This window comes from Antechinus flavipes, chromosome 2 (genome assembly GCF_016432865.1).
Source record: "Antechinus flavipes isolate AdamAnt ecotype Samford, QLD, Australia chromosome 2, AdamAnt_v2, whole genome shotgun sequence".
Lineage (NCBI taxonomy): Eukaryota > Metazoa > Chordata > Mammalia > Dasyuromorphia > Dasyuridae > Antechinus > Antechinus flavipes.
Genome location: NC_067399.1, coordinates 440,195,168 through 440,219,306, shown reverse-complemented (window position 1 = coordinate 440,219,306; position 24,139 = coordinate 440,195,168). Strand labels below are relative to the sequence as shown.

The 24,139-nt window shown below is 42.0% G+C and overlaps 1 protein-coding gene across 1 annotated transcript in view; it reads right to left on the bottom strand.

Moving 5' to 3' along the window:
• Window positions 1–2,569: 2,569 nt before the first annotated feature.
• The window catches only part of CEP250 (centrosomal protein 250), a 39,770-nt gene continuing 18,200 nt past the window's right edge, over window positions 2,570–24,139 (bottom strand). The window contains exons 16-33 of the mRNA XM_051979191.1: window positions 23,863–24,056; window positions 23,041–23,168; window positions 22,687–22,856; window positions 21,673–21,852; window positions 21,194–21,325; window positions 20,779–20,922; window positions 20,154–20,278; window positions 17,012–17,150; window positions 14,396–14,735; window positions 14,068–14,162; window positions 12,959–13,079; window positions 12,407–12,528; window positions 6,723–9,248; window positions 5,266–5,379; window positions 4,915–5,073; window positions 4,605–4,706; window positions 3,846–3,902; window positions 2,570–3,182 (exon numbers count right to left, since the gene is read on the bottom strand). Coding sequence (XP_051835151.1) covers window positions 2,919–3,182; window positions 3,846–3,902; window positions 4,605–4,706; window positions 4,915–5,073; window positions 5,266–5,379; window positions 6,723–9,248; window positions 12,407–12,528; window positions 12,959–13,079; window positions 14,068–14,162; window positions 14,396–14,735; window positions 17,012–17,150; window positions 20,154–20,278; window positions 20,779–20,922; window positions 21,194–21,325; window positions 21,673–21,852; window positions 22,687–22,856; window positions 23,041–23,168; window positions 23,863–24,056 — 5,112 coding nt within the window. The 3' untranslated portion in view covers window positions 2,570–2,918. The remainder of the gene's footprint in view (window positions 3,183–3,845; window positions 3,903–4,604; window positions 4,707–4,914; window positions 5,074–5,265; window positions 5,380–6,722; window positions 9,249–12,406; window positions 12,529–12,958; window positions 13,080–14,067; window positions 14,163–14,395; window positions 14,736–17,011; window positions 17,151–20,153; window positions 20,279–20,778; window positions 20,923–21,193; window positions 21,326–21,672; window positions 21,853–22,686; window positions 22,857–23,040; window positions 23,169–23,862; window positions 24,057–24,139) is intronic.

Sequence of the window (24,139 nt, the reverse complement as noted above, 5' to 3'; positions counted from 1 at the left end):
TTCTTTCCATTACAGAAAGAGTTGCCCCAAACATTTTTCCATATACAGGTCCCTTTCCCTCTTTTAAGATCTCTTTGGGATTTAAGCCTAGTAGTAACACTGCTGTATCAAAGGGTATGCACAGTTTGATAGCTTTTTGAGCTTAGTTCCAAATTACTCTATAGAATGACTAGATCCATTCATAGTTCCACCAATAATGTATTAGTGTCCCAGTTTTCCCACATCCCCTCCAACATTCATCATTATCTTTTCCTGTCATCTTAGCCAATCTGAGAGGTAAGTAGTTGTCTTAATTTGTATTTCTCTGATCAATAGTGATTTAGAGAACCTTCTCATATGACTAGAGATGGTTTCAATTTTTTCATCTGAAATGTCTGTTCATATCCTTTGACCATTTATCAATTGGAGAATGGCTTGAATTCTTATAAATTTGAGCCAATTCTCTATATATTTTAGAAATGAGGCCTTTATCAGAACCCTTTAATATAAAAATGACTTCTCAATTTATTGCTTCCCTTCTGATTTTGTCTGCATTAGTTTTGTTTGTACAAAAACTTTTAAACTTAATATAATCAAAATTATCTATTTGGTGTTCAATTATGAATTCCAGTTCTACTTTGGACACAAATTCCTTCCTTCTCCACAAATCTGAGAGGTAAACTATCCTATGTTCTTCTAATTTGTTTATAATATCACTCTTTATGTCTAAATTATGAACTCATTTAGGTCTTATCTCAGTGTGTAGTGTTAGGTGTGGGTCAAGCCCTAATTTCTTCCATACTAATTTCCAATTTTCCTAGCAGTTTTTGTCAAATAGTTCTTTTCCTAAAAGCTGGGGTCTTTGGATTTGTTAAGCACTAAATTGCTATAGTTATTGACTATTTTATAATGTGATCCTAACCTATTTCACTGATTGACTACTCTCTTATCCGGTACCAAATGATTTTGAATACAGTCAACATTGATAAATGAAACCCACATAAACAAAAGCTCATGGAGAAGAGTATCTCAATAACTTTTAAGATTGTGAATAGGGCCAGAATTGTTACTCTAGATACTTCCATAATGTGCTTTATATAATTTTAGGTATGACACAGCTAGACTGCATTTTTTTTTTTTTTTGATTAATTCCCTTGAAATTCTTGACCTTTTGTTCTTAAATCCAAATCTATAAAATAATTTCTTGGGAGTTTGATTGGTATGGAACTAGATTAATTTAGATAGTATTGTCACGTTTGTCATAATTATTATTTATGTCATTTTGTTATTTTTATTTATTGTCATTTGCCATGAGGACTTGATATTTTTCCAACTGATTAGATTTAACTTTGTGTGGAAAGTGTTTTGAACTTGTGTTCAGAGTTCCTGACTTTCCCTTGGCTGAAAGATTCCCAAATATTTTATGTTATTGGCAGTTATTTTTAATGGAATTTCTTTTTGTATCTCTCGCTGCTGGACATTGTTGGTAATATATAAAAATGCTGATGATTTGTGTGGATTTATTTTGTATCCTGAAACTTTGCTAAAGTTTTAACAAGAACTTCTGATGCAGTAGAAGGGCTGTCAGCAGAACTGTCCTGTATAGCTTCAAATGCTAGACTTTTTACAAGTCACTGCCCTCTTTCCCTAACTTCTATTTATCCTGTAAGTGACAGGTATATATTGTCCTCCCCCCGCCCCGCTGCAGAATGTAATCTTCCTTACAGTTGGGATTCTTTCATTTTTTATAACAGTTTTCCTCAGGGTCCAGATACCTTATAGCCATTTAGCATATGACAGCTGATTAAAAAAGGAAATTGGTTAAGTTACACAGCCAGGTAAAACAGCCATCCTGCTGCATTAATCATCTCCTACTATAGCCTGGACAGAACCCCCCCTCCCCCCACCACTGAGAGGAGTTCGAATGGGAGGAGTTGCACAGGATGAAGAAATGTGGATTGATAGCGCTCTGGACCCCTAGAGGGAGCCCAAATATCTACATCAGACATCCATTGAAGTGTTTCAAGGCCTGCCCTGTAGTTCCTTGCATCTTCTTTGCTTCCAAACAAACCTCCTAGATTAAATAGCCTCATGGTTTGTGGGTGGCACTACTTCAGCTAGGATTCCCCAAGTGCCCCATAATGGCTAGAGACAGAGCCTCCTTACCCTGGAGTGGCCAGACTTCTGTTTAAGTAGCTCATGGCTAAGGTGGGTGCCTTGCATCCTACCTCCTGCTAATGGACTGAGATCAAAGATAGTGTTCTCTTCTGAATCCCTACAGCGCGAATAGAAGGGATGTTATCAGTGTGCATCATTATGCTGCCTGTAGTAGCGTGTGATTGCTCTCTCATTTTTCCAAGTGTAGGAGTCTTGTCATTCTAAATGGATTGTGGATTCTGAGAGCAAAGTCCAATTTCTGTTAATTCAATTCAATGCCAGCATAGCGGCTCGACACGTGACAATTCAATAAATCTGTGCCAACTGGTAGGTGGATATGTGGAAGGACTGGGCTGACCTCCGGATTGTCATGAGCTCATCACATACAAGGTGTGGATTTCACCCTGCTGACAAAAAGGACAGAAGACCAAAGGAAAATAGAAAATATTTTATTTTAAGGGGCTAAGTAGAATAGATGGATTCAATAAATATAGGTCAACACCAGAAGCCTGAGGAATGCATCTCATTCAGGGTTGACCTCTCTGTGAGAAGAGATACCGATGAGGGAGGGCATCAGGGGAAGGGCTATCCTGTCAGCAGAACTGTCCTGTATTCTGGAACAGAGAAACTGGCTCTAATCTTTTCTTTAGAAAAGAGATATAGGAGTTTTCACCTTTGGAGAAACAACTGCAGGGAAGGGCCTGAGCTTTTTAAAGCTATGTTGATCAAGGCTTCAAGCTTTCAAGCTTTTCTCAAGTCCTTTCCCCACTATACATCATCAACTACCGGAGGGTAGCCTGGGCTAATCTGGGAGTGCGACATAGAGGGGATGGCCTAGGAGATGTCAGGCTGTGGGTCAGTGATTTATCGAGCTTCTGAGCCTCTGCCTCCAGGACGTTGGCTTCAGGGGCTTGAGCTACAGCCCACAGTGAGTGGGAAAGACTGTGGTGTAGGTCTGTCAGCTCTCGATTTGTCTGCACACAGCGGGAGATGTAGTCCTGCTTCTGCTGCCGCTCCAAAGCGAGCTGTGCCTGAAGGACAGCCACCTGTGGGAAGTGAGAGGGATACCTGCCTGTTATCCGGGGACAAACGGTAATGAAATTCTTCCACAAGTCTCAAACAGGAAATCCTCTGTTCTCCCAGATATGAGCAGAGGTCTAGAATCATTCTGTCTTGAGGAGAGTATGACCTGTTTCTTGGAGTCTTTCTCAATTAGACTATGAGATCTCTTTTTTTTTTTTTAAATAACTTTTTATTGACAGAACCCATGTCAGGATAATTTTTTACAGCATTATCCCTTGCACTCACTTTTGTTCCAATTTTTCCCCTCCCTCCCTCCACCCCCTCCCCGAGATGGTAAGCAGTCCTTTACATGTTGAATAGGTTACAGTATATCCTAGATACAATATATGTGTGCAGAACCGAACAGTTTTCTTGTTGCACAGGGAGAATTGGATTCAGAAGGTAAAAATAACCCGGGAATAGACTATGAGATCTCAAGAGAGATCCCTTCACATGCCTAAGAACAGGGCTGACGCAAGGCCTGAGCTTAAGGAAAATATGTTAGTGAAAATCAGCTTCCAGAAAGTATCTGAGGTCAAATTTGAACTCGGGTCCTCCTGACTTCAGGGCTGGTGTTCTATCCACTGCGTCACCTAGCTGCCCCCACCAAAAAGGATTAAAAAAAAAAAAAAGCTACAAGCACCCACCTGCTTCTGTAACTCAGCCACAAGTTTTGCAGGAGTCTCTGGTTCCCCTTTTTCTTCCTGAGAAAAACATTATCACCCTTTTGTGGGGCTGCCACAAGCTCACCCCGTGTCTCAGCCTCCCTTCCAGAGATGGAGCAGCCATCCCTGAAGGGCTGCCCAGCACTTCAAAGAGGACTCTGGTGCTCTGGATTCTAAGTAGCCTGAGACTCCAGGAAGGTAGAGCTCCTTGAGAAATCAGCAAGTTTCTCCCCCCCACCATTCCCTCTCCTAAGGTGTGTGAGCACACCTAGTTCTGCTGCTGGAGAGGGATAAGAGGGCTAGCATAGAAACTATCTAACTAGAAGTAATCACCACTCTAGAATGGGTGAGCCTAGCTAAGGAAAAGTGCCTAAGGCAACTGTCCTGGGTAGAGGCAGGAAGGAGTAATGGTCACAATACAGTTCTCAAATGAATCCTGCAGCCCAAAGGACTGGGACTACAACCACATACTATAACAGGGAGACTTCCCACGGCCTTGCTGCTGAGCGGTCAGGGAGGCCAGGCTACAACCTTGCTGCACAAGGCTTGGGAGGCTAACAGGAGAACAGGCACCAGGGGCCAGCTGGCTCACTTGAGCATGGCCACGAGAGGTTCCTGGATGGGTCAAATATGTGTCCCACTTTCCAGACCAGGCTCTCTCATCACCCTCCCACAGTATTCTGCATCCTAGATATCTGACAAAGAGCCCTCCATAGCTTAGGAATTAGAGAAAACAATTACCTGTGGGGCTGGTGTGGGGGCTGTGGTCTTGCTGAGGAGGGGACTTGCAGCACAGGCCATGCGGCTAAAATCCTTCTTTAGTTTTTTCCGCTCCCGCTCTACCTATAACCAGGGAAAAGACATGATCAGGCCTTCTAGCCATGGAGTCTCCTTCCCAGCAAGGGAAGCCTACGGAGAAAGGGGGGGAAGGAAGGCACCAGAAAGGATGTTGGGGAAGATGAGAAGGAAAGAGACTGGAGCTCAAATGGAGTAGATTCTGGGTTCAGGTGGTTGAAGGTGCTTGGGTGTGAAGAGGGATCCAATTACTTACATGCTCTAGAGTGATCCTTAATTGGAAGTTGTGTTGCTGAAGTCGGTTCCTCTCATGCTCCAGACTCGCCATAGCGTGCAGAAGGTACTTTAATCTTTGCTGCCATCGCTGTGCCTTCTCAAGCTCTGTGCAAGACCCATCATCATCTAGTCCTGTGGACTAAAGGAGGTGCATTCCAGTGAGAGGAAGTACACCAAGTTGGGGAGGAAAGGGACTGAGGTCAGACTGCAGGCACATTATTCAGGGTCATGACTCAGCTAGGATAGGTGCAGGACCCAGAAAATTGGCCACTGTTCCTCTTTCTAGTTCACCTTTTTTGTGCTCTCCTACTTCCCAGTGTACCCAACTCACCTGTGCTCGGGTTGCATCCTGGTTTCCCTGGAGTTTTGGCTCTGCCTTCAGGGCAGAGCCCTGGCTCTGGGACTGCTCCTCCTCAAGAGCTTGTTTTGTGAGCTCCAACTGCTCCTGTGTGGTAACCGGGGAACAAGAGCATCCCCTCAGCCAAAATCCTCATAAAAGCCCTATCTTTCTCTCACTAAACAGGAAAAGAACAGCCCTCACTCCCCCCACTTCCCCCACAGCCTTATTTTAACAGTTGAACTCTACAAGTGATATCTCCCTAGTTAAATATTGGCTCTTTGATGGCACTGTCCCACTTGTCAATCCTATTATCGGAGCTTTAGCACAGTGTTTGGCACATAGGACGTACTTAACGGATGTTAAGTATTTTTCTTTTCTATGTTCTATTCCCACAACCACACAGTGGTTACAGTGAATGTTGCCTTTTATCTCTGCAAGCCCCTGGGAATCCAGGTCCATGTCTGTCATTAAATTCTTCAGATCTGTTGTGACTAGGTTGAACATATGGTACAGACTCAACATATTTATAGAGGGAGAAAGGATAGACCCACCACTAGATGGAAAGTCAATGGGAACAGATACCAAGAGGACTGAGTGCAGATTGGAGAGTCTTCCAGAAATAATGTATAAAGCTGGTGATCCTTCTTATTCTGAAATACCAAATTGGAGGTATGTGAATGTCTGGTCACATGACAAGTAACAGGAAAATCAAGCAATGGCAGGAAATATCTCTTGCAAACAAAAGCAAGGGTTGTGTCATTATGGCATCATGCCATAGATGCCAATTAGTGTATTTTTGCTTGGCCCTTCCATCATATGTAGCAGAAGTATGCCCCCATTCCCCAAAAACTTTTTATTCCTATACTCCCAAGATTATCTGAGGATACGGATAATGGGAGGCAGGAACAGAGGGAAGGAAAGGAGTCCCAAGTTCAATTTAACAAATGTATGTTTGTTATTTGTGTACCATGTATAGAGAACATTGTGTTAGGTGTGTGAAGATAGGTAAGGATGGGTAAGAGAGAATGCTATACTAACTTAAGATCAAGGGTTTGTCTTCATGGGTCTCACAGTCCAGTAGGGGATAAATATTATGTGAAGTCTGAAGGGACAAAGATGACTGATGGGTTAGCCCAGAGACTCAGGCAGTGCCTTAGAAGAAAGCATGGTCTTGGGGATTACATCCCTCTTGACAAGCTTAGGGTTCTGGGTTTTCTTCTTTTTAAGCTCCTGATAGGAATGTTTTTTTCTCTAAGACACCTGCTAGCATGGAGTGAGCTAGCTTTGCAGGAGAAAGGGGCTAACTTCTCTTGGCTAGAAGTGTCAATTCCTATCCGAGCTCCTGATCCTGACCCCACCAGCCCCAGAATACCCTGGGAAGCAACTGATCCTTGGGCTAGTTTTGTGGAGCCCCCGTTTTGGCCATCCTTCCCCACCTGATAACTGACCTGGCGCTGCCGCTGTTCTGTGTTTTGCTCCGCTGCTTTGGCCTGTAAGAACAGGGCTGCCTCCCGCAGGTTACAGATGCTGGCCTCACTTTCAGCCAGAGAACGTGCCAAGGCTTGAGCCTTCTCTCGCCACTCAATTTCCCGGGCCTCTGTCTGCCTTAGAGCATTCTTTACCCGGTTAAGCTCTTCCTGGAGCTTGGTCTCCTCCAAGGACACAGGCGATAACTCACGCAGGGACATTTTCATCATCTCGGTCCCACAGGCTTCCTCGTCTTCCTCCTTTTTCTCTGGGCTGAGGCTATCATGGTAAAATTCCTGGCCTTGTCTTTGGGGGCCCTTCTGCAGCTGCAGGATCTCTCTGTCAGCCCTGGAGAGGGACAGCTGGAGATGCCTGAAACTGTCTCTCAGGACTTTGCTTTCTTCCTTTTCTTCCCCTGCTCTGTCGAGCTGGCTGGAGGCTGCCTCTTGTTGCTGCCCCTGTTCCTTGAGGTGCCTCAGCTCCCGGTCCCTCTGAGCCAGGGCCAGCTGCAGATGCTGGACCATCTCTTGGTGCTGCAGATGCTGCTCCCTGATCTCCCTCTCACGCTCCCTCAGGGCCTCCTCCAGGTGCCGGGCCTGCAACTGACAAGCATCTAGGGCTGCCTGCAGAGTAGCTGCACTGACTTCCAGGCGCTGGCTCAGTTCTGCCCGCTGAAGGAGCTCCTGGTCTTTCTCCTGAAGGGAAGCCTGCGCAGCTCTGAGGGCCTCCTGAAGGGCCTGCACTTGGCCTGCTGCAGCCTCTTCCCACTGCCTGGCCTCTGCCTGCTGGTGCCTGGCCTCTGTCTCCTGATCGTGTCCCTTCTCCATACACTGCTGTTGCAGGACCTCTAGAACCTTCTCTTGTTCCTGAAACTCAGCCCTGAGATCTCCCAGCAGCTCTTCCAAAACTCGGACCTGTAGCTCTGCAGCTGTCTGTTGTTGCTGTACCTTCCAGTTCTGTTCCTTGTGGGTCTCAACTACCTGTTCACTCTCTTTCAGGGCTACCCTGGCCTGCTCCAGGGATGCTTGCAGAATGCTCATCCGCTCTTCCTGGCTCTCCTGCTGTTCCTGTGCCTTCTGCTGAAGGGATTCCAAGTCTCGCTCCCTTGCCTGCAGGGCCTCCTGCACTTTCTCCAACTGGTCCTGCAGAACCCTTTCCCGGGACTCCCCTCTTTCCCGGGCTTTCTCAATATGCTGTTGGTGAGTCTCCAACTCTTGCTCTTTCTGGGTTAAGAGCAGTGTCATCTCCCCAATCTCTCTCTGAAGGCCCCACAATTGCTCTTCACGCTGTTTCCCATACTGTTCTAACACCTGGATCCTCTCCCTTTGGTACTCAGCCTGCTTCTCCTTGTCCCTCAGGATCAGTTTCATGTGTTCCAGGCTGCTGCGCTGGGCCTTGGCTTGTCCCTTTTCCTCCTCTTCCCACTCTATCATGAGTTGTCTCTGAGACTCAATTTCCCTGTCTTTTTCCTTTAAGGCCAATTTCATCTGTTCAAGATCTTCCTTTAAAAATTTGTGCTGCAACGTTATTTGTTCTTCTAGAACCAGAATTTTCTCTTCTCGTAATACCAGTTCCTGGCCTCTCTTCTCTAGGTCCCAAATAAGTTGATCCTTTTGTTTCTGGAGCTCCTCTATTTGGTCCTTGTGAGATTTCATCTTCTGGCTCCTCTCCTCAAGATCTTCTGTTAGCAGAGCTCTGTGGTTTTCTAATTCTTTAATCCGTTTATTCTGTGACAATATTTCTTGACTCCTCTCCTCCAAATCCAAAGTTAAGTGAGTCAGAGTGGTCCTCTGCATTTCTCTTTGGTACTCTAGATCCTCAATCTTTTTTTTCTGGGATTCTATTTCTTGATGATTTTCTTTTACTTCTAAAGTGAGATGTTCTAAAGTGACCAACTGGTTTTCCAGATCTTGAATCTGATCTCTCTGGGATTCTATTACTTGTGTTTTCTTTTGTAAATCCAGAACCTGAAGTTCCAGGATATTTCCCTGAGTTTCTTGCTTCTTCTCAAACTCTTCAATCTGTTCTCTTAGTGATCTTACCTGCCTCTCTTTCTCCTCCATGGCCACAGGCAGATGTTCCAGAACAGCTTTCTGTTTCTCCAGCTCTTGGATCTGTTCTCTCTGAGATTCCAGTGCTTGCCTTCTCTTCTCTAGATTGAGAGACAAATGTTCTTGAGTAACTTTTTGTGCTTCTCTCTGCTCTTCCAGTTCTTGAATTGTTCCCTGCAAGGCTTCTAGCTCTTTCTCTCTCTTAGATAAGCAACTAGTCAGGAGATCCAGATTTTCCTGCACCATCTTCTGCTCCTCCGTCAAGGCCTCTGCTCTCTCCCGTTCCCTCTCTGCTTCCGCATTCTTCTGTTTCAGGGTTGAGCGTGTTGCTCTCAGTTCTTCTTCAAGGGCTTCCATGACACTAGCTTGTGTCATAGTGGCTGCCCTTGATGCTTGAAGATGTTCCATCTCTGATATCAAATTTTCCTTGGCTGCCCACAACACTTCACGTTCATTCTGAAAATAGAAACAGAATCCTCTTAAAAACTGGACTATCCTCACCCACTATCTACCCTATAAGGCAATGCTGAAGCAAATCCAGCAAATGTACAAAAAAGGTCATTGAAATATAGAAAATTAGAACTGAAGTCACACTGCTTTAGAGATAGAATCTGAACTAAAAGGCAGCTACAGACTCTTTGGGCTCATAGGGGATACAAGAAGAAAAGCCTCCTGTCTCTAGACATGTCAGTTTTCTAGACTACTAACTTAAATGTTCCTTTCACCTAATTCTACCTAATTTTGCCATCTTGGAATTTTGGGACACTGGTGTTGTGAAAATAAAGCTCTTCAATTCTCAGACGAAGAAATTGAAACTATTTATAGACATATGAAAATATGCTCCAAATCATTATTAATCAGAGAAATGCAAATTAAGACAACTCTGAGATACCACTACACACCTGTCAGATTGGCTAGAATGACAGGGAAAGATAATGCGGAACGTTGGAGGGGATGTGGGAAAACAGGGACACTGATACATTGTTGGTGGAATTGTGAACACATCCAGCCATTCTGGAGAGCAATTTGGAACTATGCTAAAAAAGTTATCAAACTTTGATCCAGCAGTGTTTCTACTGGGCTTATATCCCAAAGAGATACTAAGGAAGGGAAAGGGACCTGTATGTGCCAAAATGTTTGTGGCAGTCCTGTTTGTAGTGGCTAGAAGCTGGAAAATGAAAGGATGCCCATCAATTGGAGAATGATTGAGTAAATTGTGGCATATGAACGTTATGGAATATTATTGTTCTGTATGACCAGCAGGATGAATACAGAGAGGATTGGCGAGACTTACATGAACTGATGCTAAGTGAAATGTGCAGAACCAGGAGATCATTATATACCTCAACAACGATACTGTATGAGGATGTATTCTGATGGAAATGGATCTCTTCGATAAAGAGAGCTAATTCAGTTTCAATTGATCAAGGATGGACAGAAGCAGCTACACCCAAAGAAAGAACACTGGGAAATGAATAAACTGCTTACATTTTTGTTTTTCTTCCCGGGTTATTTATACCTTCTGAATCCAATTCTCCCTGTGCAACAAGAAAACTCGGTTCTGCACACATATATTGTATCTAGGATATACTGTTACCTATTTAACATGTAAAGGACTGCTTGCCATCTAGGGGAGGGGATGGAGAGAGGGAGGGGAAAAATCGCAACAGAAGTGAGTGCAAGGGATAATGCTGTAAAAAATTATCCTGGCATGGGTTCTGTCAATATAAAGTTATTTTAAAAAAAAAGAAAAAGAAAAAAAAGAAAATAAAGCTCTTCATGTCTCTCTCTGCTGAGTCCCAAAGAGATCATAAAAGAGGGGAAAGGACCCACATGTGCAAAAATGTTTTTGCTATTCTTTTTATAATTGAAGATGAGTAGAACTGGGGAATGGCTGAATAAGTTATGGTATATGAATGTAATGGAATATTATTGTTCTATAAGAAATGACCAGCAGGCTAATTTCAGAAAGGCCTGGAAAGATCTATATGAACTAATGCTGAGTGAAGGGAGCAGAACCAAGAGAATGTTGTACACAAGATTATGAGATGATCAACTGTGATGGCACTGGCTCTTTTCAACAATGAGGTGATTCAGGCTAATTCTAATATGGATGGAAAGTGCCATCTATATCCAGAGAGATAGTCCTCTAAAATTACCATGCAAAATTGGGAGATGATTCTCTTATTTTGGCTGAATAATGAAAAGTGTAAACAATAGGGCCCCAAATTCTATTGTAATTTGGTTGATCCTGGTTGATCAAGGCTCTGTCTTATCCAATTCCCATTTCCTAGGAAGTCACAAAATTAGTCCATATCCTTCTAAATTAAAGGGCAAACATGCCTAAAATCAACTGCACAAAAGAAAGAAAGAAAGAAAGAAAAAGAAAAAAGAAAAGTTTGCCATATGCTTGCCATAAATGGAAGTATTTGAATAAATATATTTGTGTTGGGGTAGTGCCTAAAGAGGTCAATGTAGAGAAGGAAAAACCATGGGAGATACTCATCTCAAAAAAGAAATGGGGAAGTGAAAGACTGAACAATGGCTAACATTGAGGAGTAGCCCTTGCCCATACTTTATAACTCATAATGCCCAAACAAAATTCTTGCTCAGGAGTCAGAGAAAGAATTGAAGAGAAAGAAAAATTCTTAATCCAGAGAATATAATTGAGTGAAGATCCTTCAAGACCTTGCCAGCAATTCTGAGGAAAAAATACAGGTCATTGTATGTGCCAAAATGTTTGTAGCAGCCCTGTTTGTAGTGGCTAGAAACTGGAAAATGAATGGATGCCCATCAATTGGAGAATGGCTGGGTAAATTGTGGTATATGAACGTTATGGAATATTATTGCTCTGTAAGGAATGACCAGCAGGATGAATACAGAGAGGCTTGGAGAGACCTACATGGACTGATGCTAAGTGAGATGAGCAGAACCAGGAGATCCTTATACACTTCGACAACGATATTGTATGAGGATGTATTCTGATGGAAGTGGATTTCTCTGACAAAGAGACTTAACTGAGTTTCATTGGAGAAATGATGGACAGAAACAGCTACACCCAAAGAAGGAATACTGGGAAATGAATGTGAACTATTTGCAATTTTGATTTTCTTCCCGAGTTATTTTTACCTTCTGAATCCAATTCTCCCTGTGCAACAAGAGAACTGTTTGGTTCTGCAAATATGTATTGTATCTAGGATATACTGCAACATGTTTAGCATATATAGGACTGCTTGCCATCCTGGGGGGGGGGGGGGAGGAGGGAGGGAGGGGAAAAAACGAAACATAAGTGATTGCAAGGGATAATGTCGTGTAGAAATTATCCTGGCATGGATTCTGTCAATGCGAAGTTATTATTAAATAAAATAAAATTTATTATAAAAAAAAAAAAAAAAAAAAAAAAAAAAAAAAAAAAAAAAAAAAAAAGAAAAAATACAGGTCATAAGATATAAGGAATAGGCCAATGTGAGGTCATAATTAAATTTGGGGTAGGTTATGGTCTTGGGCTCTGGGCTGCTAAGGAGCCAGGGCCCTTGGCTCTTCGTGTTCCCTTCTGCCAGTTTTAGAAGGAAACTACTGGAGCAATCCTGGTTCTGAGACAAGTATCATCTCACCTGTGCTTCTGCTCTCTGTTGCTCAGCACTCTCCAGGCTGCTCTGTAGGGAGACCACTCTTTCTTGAAGTGCTGTCAACTCTATCTTCAAGGAGGTCTGCTCCCCCTCCCATTTCAATTTCTCTGTGGGAGGAAAGGGAGGGGATATAGAAAGAATAGCAAGGAGAAGCATGAAGAAGAGAATGAGGGGAGTCAGAAGGGAAAAGAAAGAAAAGAAGGTTACAATATTTTTACAAACTCTTCAATCTCACAGCTGTGCTGTCATTACCAGACCCTACCACTGCTCCTAGCTATCATTTCAACACTGCTCTCAACCTGTTAGTTGCACCAATTTAGCCAACCTGTGCTTCTCTTTTGTTCCTAGTATTTCAAACATGCTGCCCATAGTAACAACATGCCTAATGCATGGATGTATTGCAATGGGAGCAAAAAAGAAGCCTCCCTGGCCTAGAGTCTATTCTCCTAAGGGATATATCTTTACCTTTCTTGCTGCTAGATATCATTCCTCCAATGGCCTTATTTACTTTAGGGTGTACTGGGTCTCCCACCTTACCTTCCTGATTCTGGGAGAGCAGTCTCTTAAGCTCCTCAACTTCAGCAGAAAATTGGTTTCGTTCAGTCTCAGCTTGGGAGAGATGCTGTTCCAGCTTTTTGATCTGACACTTCATATCATTCTATGAGAGGAAATGGGAAAGATTGTTTTGGTTCTCACCAAATTATATGTCCAGGATGAAGGCAGGGGAAGGGGAAGTTTGAAAAAATGGCACCCTCCATATTAGGATGAGACCAGTTGTAAATGTTTCATCTATTCAATCAGATCCAATTTCTAAGGTTAGTCTGGTTCTTTTAAAATTCCAGAGGTTCAGGCTGAGACCAGGCTGGTCCAACCCTGAGGTTTCTATCCTCCTTTCTCTTGAGATTGTTTCTCTCTGTCCACCCTGAGGTTTCTATCCTCCTTATTCTTGAGATTGTTTCTCTCTGTCCACCCTGAGGTTTCTATCCTCCTTACTCTTGAGATTGTTTCTCTCTGTCCTTCAAGATCCAGCTCAGGTTTCTTTTTCCCCAGGAAGCCTTCACAGTCATTCTACATTACTGAATGTATTATAGCATTCTTTATCTGTGCCACATACTCAATAGCATGTACCATTCTATGACAACTCCTACATTGTCTACTAATATGAAACATGATAATATATGAAAGTTCCTATACTTTTCAGTTGTATATATTTTGTCTCCTTGATGAAAAATCAAAGCTCTGGGGAGCAGGACTATAGAATATTAGAGATGAAAGGGACTAACTAATTTCATGGATGTGCAAACAGTAGAAGACATCCAGTAAGTATTTCTGATTGGCTGGGCAACTCATTGGAAGGACTTAACTTTAATAAATAAGTTAATCCAAAGACCTGGGAATAACATGGGCTTCTGAAAGATGACAATCTCAACTTCTAAGAAAGCTGTGGAATCAGATTGGTCTTTTGAGGATCATGAAATCAAAAGTGACCCAGTCTCGAATAGATTACCATGAAAGGGACAAAATCCTTGTGACTTCCTGAACTAGTCATGTGAATGTGATTCTATCTGCTTCCCTCTCCTACATCAGACAAAAGAGAAAAGGTAGAAGAAAGGAGGTAAGTCAGCAGAATGGAAGCTGGCACACACCTGAGCATGATGAGCCTTCCAGAAGTCTTGCTGGAGCTTGTGAAGGGCAGATGCTACATCCTCATTAGTGAAAAAATTTTCTGCATTCTCTTGTTCTGAAAAAATGAAGAAGAATATTATCTTCAGAAATACGTATCTGAGAAAAAGGGAAGAAGATAAAGTTCAGTCATGATATATCTACCTGCTCTCTCTTTGGCTCAAAGGCTCTCTTCTTATCCTCCTCCTCCAAAATTTAATTCCCTTTCTTTCTCCTGGTCCCACCCGTCTCTACATTGGACCCCATGTTGCTACATGGACAAAATGATCAGTTACTCAGCAGTTAACTCACCTGGCCCCATGATGTTGGGGTTCCAGGGAAGGGGAGAGGCGTCTCCAGCACCACTTGGCTCTAGTTTGCTCTCAAGAGCAGTTGGAAAGGTTTGCTGTAGGATGGAGTAGAAACTGGCTAGCTGTGCCTGTGCCTGATGTCCACGCTGCTGCTCTAAAACCAATGCCTCTACTTGGCTTTCCATATTGTCCAGCCCTAGCTGCAGCTGGGCTGCCTTGGCCTCCTGTGTAGACAGTGAGGCCCTCAACTGCTGCTCTGTCTTCTGTGATGCTTCCAACAGTTTTTCTTGATCCAGAAGAGAAGCTTCCTTTTTTTGCACTTCTTCCTTCAGAAACTGTATCTGATGGGGAAGGAACATACTCAATGGAAGAAGAAAAGAGAAAAGAGGAGAATATCTCTAGAGGTGGTAAGATGGTACAGAGGACAGAGCACTGGAAATTGGAGAGCTTGAGTTCACATACAGCCTCAAACACCTTGGGGAAATAACTTAATATTTGTCTCAGTTTCCTCAATTGTGAAATGGGCATAATAACAGGCAGGATTGTTGTGAGGCTCAAATGAAATAATATTAGCAAAGTACTTAGCACAGTGTTAACAAAGTGCCTACTATGGCAAAAGTAATCACTATATGAATGCTTATTCCCTTCCCCCATCTTGCAGGGGGAATATATAATGATACAATGATACAAAGAACAGATAAGATACTGGATGACAGAATCAGGATCCACATTGTGTACATGCCTTTCTAGGTAGGAGAGGTTGACTAGAATTGTGAAGGATCATTCCATAAAGATCCTGGCTGAATGAAGTAGGACAATTTTGCCTGGAGATGAGACCTGATAGCTATTTTTATTTGAAGGACCACCAGGCAGAATTGGGGTTAGGCTTGGTATGCTTGATCCCAAAGTTAAGAATAAGGAATGGGTGAATTGTTGAAGGCAGGCAGAACCAAGGGTTAAGGGAGAATTTCTTTAAATTAATTAAAGTTCAGTAGGCTGCCTCAGCAGGTGGATCTTATTCACTAGAAATTTTCAAGTAAAGATTGGATGACCCCTTGAACTATGTTAGAGGAATGAAGAAATGAACACAGAGGCACAGATATGAGAGCTGAGACCAAAACAGTCAGAAAGGCAAAGACAGAAATGGAGAAATCTAGAAAGAGAGAGACTTAAGAGGTAGAGGCTGGACTAGGCAACCTCACTTCAATTCTCTATGAGAGGCATAGATAGAAACAGAGAAACATGAACATAGAAGCTGAGGGAAGCAAGAGAAGTGCTCTAGTCTCTTCCAAACCTGCACAGAATCTTTACAGAGGCCACTCATGTTTAAGGTACTGCATAACCTCTGTGAATCTGTGATGGCCTGGGCCCAGGTTTCTACAAGCTGCTAGATGTACAAGACGAAAAAACCTAAGCTATATTCTCTACAAAAGGGGTCACACTGAACTAAGAAACAGAAGACTTGGGTCCTACTCCTGACTCGGCTGTAAACTAGCTATATGACTTCAGATGTTATTTTCCCTTTCTTAGACTCAGTTTTTTCATTTGTGAAATGAAGAACTAAGTAGGTGATCTGTAAAGCTTCTTTCACCTCTTATGAGTTGATGACTAAAGACTCTTTAGAAATAAAGAAGGGACAAATTTGGTAAAGCTGATAAAAGAGAAATAGTCCATTTTAGATAAGCTAGGGGAAGACAAGCATACTAATATACTGTTGGAACTGTGAACTAATCTGACCATTGTGGGAAACAATTTAAATAAATTATGTAAGAAACTGACTCAAAGACTGTGGGCATAAATCTTAAGGAAGTCAAAGGTCCCATATGTAGCAAAATATTCATAGCAATTATTTCTCTAATGGTAAAAAATTAGAAACAAAATGGATACCCAATGATTGAGAATTGGCTGAACAAACTGTAGCATGTGATTTAATGGAATATTATTGTGCAATTAAGAAATGACAAATTAAGGAATTAAGACAAACATAGAAAGATTTCTACAAACTTTTAATGAAAGCAGTTAGTTGATACATTGGCTAGACCAGAAAGCCCCGAGTTTGAGTGCTTACTGATTTAATCTCTTAAGTCTCATTCCCCCATTTTTAAAAATGAGGAAAATAATAGCACATATCAATAATAGCACAATAACTCACTGTGAGCATTATATAGATGTTAGCTATTATTACAGAGTGAGATAAACTGAACCAGGAAAATAATGTATATATTACAAATTGTAAAAAGAAGAATACTAAAACAAGGCTGAAAGTGTGTATCAGAAATGACCAATCTTGTTCTCTGAGATAACAGAAAGAAGTTTCTCTTTTCCTTGCACTGCTTATGCAACATGTTGCACACACCACCATACTTGATGCCAGTTAGTGTTGTTTAAGTACTTTTCATTATTGTAGGGATATGTGTGTTAGGGGTAGGCATATTCAGAAATAACTAATTCAAAAACAAAAAAACAAAGATTTATAAAACTTTAAAAAGTACATCTTTTAAAAGTTGATGGCCACTACACTCAAAGAGAAATTTGCCCCATAAAAGTTCTAGAGGGGAGAAGCTAAGAAACCTTCTACCTGGGAGTAAGAGGAAAGGCATAGGAAGCACTAAGGTACCTGGATACTTAGCTGCTCCTGTTCTCCCTGAGCTTCCTTCACATTCTGGTGTAGGGAGTTTAGCTCTTGCTTTTGGACTGAATCAGCTTCTTGTAAGATGAAGAGTATTTCTTCCTTTTCTGCCAGTGACTGAACCAGGCTGTTAATAAAGGAAGAGTCAACAGAAACCACTGTTACATGTTCATCTGCCTGGCTGATCAAATCTAATAAAACGGTGACTAATAAGATGTTCTAGCAAAGAAAAAACACTGGAATGTGAGAATACTCCAAACTCAAGGAAGCTGCTTTAGTTCTAAGGCAATCATAAAAATGGGAAGTGAGTACTGTAGAGCTAAGCCCCAACTAGAATGATTTCCCTTAGAAATTATCTCACTTTTCCAGATTAAAACTTTTGACCAAATGGGTTCATGATCTAGATATAAAGAAAGAGATTATAGATTATAATAAATTAGAAGAACATAGGATAGTTTACCTCTCAGACCTGTAGAGGAAGAAGGAATTTGTGACCAAAGAAAAACTAGAGTTCATTATTGATCACAAAATAGAAAATTGATTATATCAAATTAAAAAGGTTTTATACAAACAAAACTAATGCAGACAAGATTAGAAGGGAAGCAATAAACTGGGAAAACATTTTTACATTCAAAGGTTGTGATAAAGGCCTCATTTCCAAATTATATAGAGAATTGACTATAAGAAATCCAGCCATTCTCCAATTGATAAATGATCAAAGGATATGAACAATTTTCAGATGAAGACATTAAAACTATTTCTAGTCATATGAAAAGGTGCTCCAAATTACTGTTGATCAGAGAATGCAAATTAAGACAACCCAATTCCAATTAGAGAGTATGGGTGTGACTCTAGTAAATTGAAAAGAATGGGAGGTTAAAAAGAAGGAATGCACTGAGAGAGGGGAGAATAATTATCACAGCACTGGACAGGTGAAAGGTATCCCCAAATCTCTTGCTGACTGGATTCTTCAGTATCACTCTTCTTGCTTATAAAAGAGGATCTCAGAATTTCACTCATTTTCATTCAATTTAGCTCATCAGGCATTACTCTCATTCTTTAGCTCAAAGGCATCAGAGGATGCCTTCTCTTGAAAGCCTAACCATATAGTTTAGGGTTCCACAGAGTCCAGGGATAGATTTCAAGGATTATAAACTTAAATGAGGGAAAAAAAATTACATTATTTTCACTAGACTAGTGAAACTTAGCATTTCCTACAATTGTGACTGCAGGTAAGAAACGACAGTAATATTAGTACCTGACTTTGTAAACAACAGAAATTAATACTTTCATCTTATAGTTGTTTCAAAATATCTCAAAGTATCATTTATACTCATTACTACTTCAAAGTATTAATTATTAGATCTGTTGATTGCACTTTATTCTGCTGTTTACAGACACTATTTTAAGGTAACTGTTTTCCCTTATAATTCTCTGTGTTGTATGCATTTAAAAACATTACTCTTAGGAATCTTTACCAGATGGCCAAAGGAATCCAGGAAACAAAAGTTAAGAACCCCTGGATCAGACTGTCACCTTCCCTCATATTACCACAGAGACTAAGATTGATTCTTATGGTATGATCAGTATAGAATAGACCAGAAACAAGGTGATTACCAGTCTCAGGAAAAAAGATAGGAGTCTAGGACTAGGAAAGCAAGAGTTAGTGTCAGAAGAGTACAATAGGAAGACATATAGAAAAGGTGAAAAAAAGATAAAGGAAGCAAAAAGATAATTAAACCAGGTGGACTATGAAACCAAGAAATAAGAAAATTTCCAGGAAGGACTTTCTTTTCAGATTTCTATTTCCCTATCCCCACTTCCTTCTTCACCAATCCAAATCGAATCCAGCTCAAATTATCATTCATTCAAAATTTATTGAACACTACTTAACGTATAAAGATCTGGGCTAAATACTATGGATACAAAAAAATAAGAGACTTACGGTTTAATCGGGAAATCAGGAACATACACTTAAAAAACACCAATACAACACAAGTATAAACTGATTGCTGAATGAGTGATACAAACTACTAGTATTCTAGGAATTCATACTGGGAAGAGATCATTAAACACAGATGAAGAGAAAAAGTTTCATAGAGAGATTCATGGACTTGGGACTACAAAGTACTTTAGAATCCATTTGTCTAATTCTTACCTAGAACAATTAATTTCTCAAAAATATTTAACCAACCTCTTCCCAAAGATGGGGAACTGATGACTTGCTCAGCTCATTCCATTTCTAAGCATCTCTTATTAGAAAGTTTCTTATATTAAGCCTGTTCCCATCTGGGAAACTGATTCTAACTGTCCTATGACAAACTGATCAAATCTAATCTCTCTCCCACATGACAATATTAAGATATGACAAGCTTTCTAGGCCCACTCACCATTCTCATTGAGCCCTCCTCTGAAGTCCAATTGCGATATAATACAAAAGAACTGCTTCCTTTACTCTGAATATTATTTTTGGGACACCAACCTATATTTATCTGTCCCTGTTTCCTGATGTGGGAGAAAGAATATTGCCGAATCTGGGATAGAAGGACATGGGTTTGAATCTTGCCACATTACTTACTATCTTGGTCAAGTCAGGTTCCTTTTCTGTAAAATGGAGGGACCGAGCTTTGTTCAATTGTTTTCAACTTTGTGACCCCACTTGGGGTTTCCTTGGCAAAGATACTGGAAGGGTTTGCTTCTCCAGCTCATTTTACAGATGGAGAAACAAAGGCAGAATGAAGGGACTTATCCAGGATCACACAGCTACTAAGTGTCTAAGGCTAGACTTCAACTCAGGAAAATCAGTCTTCCCGACTCCACCCAGCATTATCCTGTACTATTTATCTAGTTGCCTAAAGCTGTCATAATCTATAAACCATTTATTTCTAAATTGTGTATGGTACATAGAAAAAGCTTAATGGATGGTTATTTCTTTATAGCAATTAGACAAGCTGAGGGCTTATAACCCTTATGTAACCCTGACATGACATGCACCTAGCACAGCCCTAGTTAGAGTAGCACCTACTGGTATTGAACCTACTGGTTGGCTGGCTGATGATTTGAGCAGTCTTATGACATAGCATGGTGGCCAGATAGCTCCCCAAACAGTTAGATGGCTCTAACTGCCTACCTGGCTTTTTCCTGCTCCAGTATGCGAGCACTCTCTTGGGCCTCTTGTAGCTGATGTTGAGCCTCATGTTCTGCAAGCCTGTGTGAGTCTTCACTTGTGACTAGTTGGGACTTCAAATCTTGCACCTGGAAGAGCAAAAGAATGAGGCACCAGAAGGAGTGATTGCTCATGTTTGGTCTATTACAAATAGACATGCAATTTCTAGGAAAGTTAGTGCCTTCCTAACAATTCTTTTCTCCCTCATCTCTGACAACTACATGGTGTTCATTCAGGAATCTGGATTCTCCGCTTCACACATTACTGGGGAGGAGTGGAAGAATCTCTGCTACTCCAAAGTCACACAGCAGGCAAATGATTTTGGGTGACTACAAACTAAATCCATAGGAAGAAGCTGTGAGGAAAAAAGGGTTTCCTATTGATGGAAGGAAACTATCCCCAATAAAGGTGGGTGGAACATGTTCCAATCTGAAGCACTCTTCAATCCCCAGATTCTGACAGAAAGAAGAGCAAACAATGCTCACTTTAGCCTATACTTCAGAACTACTCCCTCTCCCGGCCAAAACTTTTCAGGAACGTAGCTTTATATTTCTCCCATACTGCCCTGGGGGGCAGGGCTCTAGATGACCTGTTTCTGTAAGTTCTCTCTTTGCTGCAACAGGATGCTTGTCTCTTCCTGAAGGGCGGCAAGGTCATCCTGGTTCTTTCTTCTTGTCTCCTTCAGAGCCGTTTGAGCCTCCTGCAACTGGGCCCAAAGGCTCTCCATATTCTCCTGTGAAGGAGAAAAAGACAAGTGGAGTAGTGAATTAGCTCACTAGTCTATGTAGGGGATTTTTTTCAGTTATTGTTCCAAACGTTTCTTGGCCCATCTGCTCTTTGATTTGAGTAAACAACTTTCATTTCCTCCCCTGTAACCACTTCTTCACCTAAGAGAACTCTCCAACGCATTTTTCTTTTTATCTCAGTGATTTTCACAGAGATCTCAGGTCCTCTGACATGATGACAGTTTTCACTCCAATAATGAACAGGGCTGGGCCCCTTACCTGTTCCTTTAAGTTCTGGACCTTCATGTCCAGTCTTAGCTGCTCCAGTTGCTGACAAGCATCAGCTAATTCACTCTGGGTCATCAAGAGTGTCTCTAGTAACATCCTTTCCTTTTCTATCTCTAGTTGCATCTACAAAGAAGAACATGTACAATTACAAGAAAGGCATTCAACAGGATTTCCACGCTTACCTCTCTTGCAGGCTACAAGACTGTAGCTACAAATAAGACCATGTGGTTTAATCAGCTGGCACCAAGAATAGGGTTCAATACTCAAAACCAGGAAGTGTCGTAACTTGTCTGACAATTAGAACCAGGAAGTCCTGAAAGTATTGTGTGTTTGTGGTAATAACCCATGGAAGATACTTCAACTCTTTCAGATCATCATTTTACCACCATACTTGTGACCAGTACACTACATTTGACAAATTTATCAGAGAGGAAGATAAATGTTGGAGGTAACGCAGACTTATTCCCTACCTGACATGTATTACTCTCAGCCACAGCATGATCCTCTATCCTCTGTGCCTGGGTAGCTTTGGACTCCTCCTGCAGCTCTCTTATCTCCTTTGCACAAGTCTCCTCGAGGTCCAATTTCTCCTTTTCCATTTGTTCTAATATGGCCTCCAATTCCTGCCTGTACTTAGTGTGATCCATCACCTGGTCACATAAGGGAGAAGTGCACGTAGCACACAGCATACATGTACATAGCACAGATAGGCAGCATCACATACTGATCCCAGTGAGAGAGAAGAGAACTCCAGGAAAGCCAAAGACTGGCCTTCCTAGACTTCAGACCCAGTCTCATCAGGACATTACACCGAGGTTCTGGTGTTGCAGGAGCAACACCAGCTCTTTCTGGCATACCTAGCAACCCAAAAGGCGTCCCCAGGGTGTCATGCCTGTCAAAGCCCAAGAACTATGTACAATTTTCTGCTGAAAAACTTAGCTTTAGCAATATTATTGGCAAATGAAAACATTTCCTACCATCCTTATCCTGGCTCTAGGCTCTGATAAGTGACCTTTAAGTACCCAACAGAAGGGTTCTGTTCCCAAGAAGGGACATGTTCTTTTCATTTTTTCTTATTATAGCTTTTTATTTACAAGTTATATGCATGGGTAATTTTTCAGCATTGACAATTGTAAAACTTTTTATTCCAACTTTTCCCCTCCTTCATTCCCACCTCCTTTTCCCCACACCTCCATGGCAGGTAGACCAATACATGTTAAATATGTTCAAGTATAAATTAAATACGATATATGTATACAGGACATGTTCTTTTCCTCTGCTAACTAATGGACTAACTTCTAGTTAATCCAAATCCCAAGGATTCCTTCTCCTAACTTACTTCAATTATTGACAACGCTAGATAAAAGACTCTTTGGCTAGAACAGGCCTCTCTCTGACATAAGTGGGAGAGCAGAGGGAATCTCATGGGGAAATCTCATTGTCCATCCCAAAGCTTGTGCTTCCCATTCTGTCAGTACCCTTACCCTCTTCTCCTCTATCAGGCGCAGTTCTTCTTCATGGGCAGCTTGTTGTCGCTGCAGAGCTGCCCGACCCTCCTCTTCTATCTGGTCCTGACGTTTGGCCACCATATCCCGCTCCTGTTCTGCCTGCTGTCGCTCTGCTTCCAGGTCCATCTGAAGGCACTTCACTTCCCCTGAGAAAGGGGGCAGAGCTTAGACCCTGACTTCATGGGCAAGATCCATCTCTCCACAAGGGAATGTGATGGACCGTTGTCTGGGACTGCTCCCAGGAGCAGGCTTCCCCAGCTACTCCCAGGGCCTTTTTGCCTCCCAGCATCTTCTGAAAGGGAAGGGGTACTGGGCTGGTTTGGCCCTCACCTTGGATCACCTCCTTGGCTTGTGTGATTGTTTGAATCTGCATCACCAGTTGCTCCTTGGTAACTTCCATCAGAGAGCTCTGCTGTTGAGCCTCAAACAGGTTGTTTTCTAACAGTTCTTTGGCTGAACTGTGAGAGCCAGAGGTCAGGGAGGATTCTCCCTTCGGCCCCTGCCCTCCCTCCCAAAGCCCAACAGCCCCTAGAAGCTCCCAAAATGTCTTTAGCTAGGAATGAAGGCTACCGATTTCCACACCCTCTTGGCTTGCCAATCAATACCCTCGCAAAGAGGAAGGGCAAGGAACATCCAGCTCTGGGTAACTGATTTATCTTTAACTTTCTTCAGGTGTAAGTGAAATAGGAACAGCCTACACAGCCAACCTGCCTCCATGCTAATCAATCACTAACATTAAGCACCAAGTAACTAACACCAGTCATGGTATTTGGCAATATAGTTACAAAGACAAAAATGAAGGAGCTTAAACTAAATTTACTGGGAGAGTCAATTAGCTATAAAAGTATGTATAAAATATATATAAATAAATATTCATCCATATGGAAGATGAAGGTACATTAGATTGTGGGAAGGGAGGTGGGAGGGGAGGAAAGGTCTAATGTAGATGGCAGAATTTGTGCTGAGTCTTGAAGGACACTAGTGGTTAGAAGTGGAGGGGGAAATAGGTGCAAAAGCACAGAATGAAGCATCATGTGTGAGAAACAGGAAAAAGGGCAATAAGCCTAAGAAGGCTGGTGAAGGCTTTTAATGATTAAATTAATGATTAAAGAGGGGGAACACCTGAGCTGACTGTATGCTGCAGGTCCCAACCTGAGTTCCAGTAGCTGCTCAGAAAGCCCTTCTCGATCCCGCTCCAAGGCTTTCAAATGCACCTCCAGGGCAGCTTTGTCCCGAACCAAGGCCTCCTTCTCCTGGCTCAACCTCTCCAGCAGAAGCCCTTGCCGGGTTTTCTCTTGGTGTAGCTGCTCCAGCTCTGCAGTGGCCACCTCCAATTGGCGTTGTGCCTGAGAAGAACAAAGAAGATATGAGGAAAAAGGGAGGGGAATGAGGCAGAAGAGATTATTCCTTGTGTCACTTCCCATCTTGG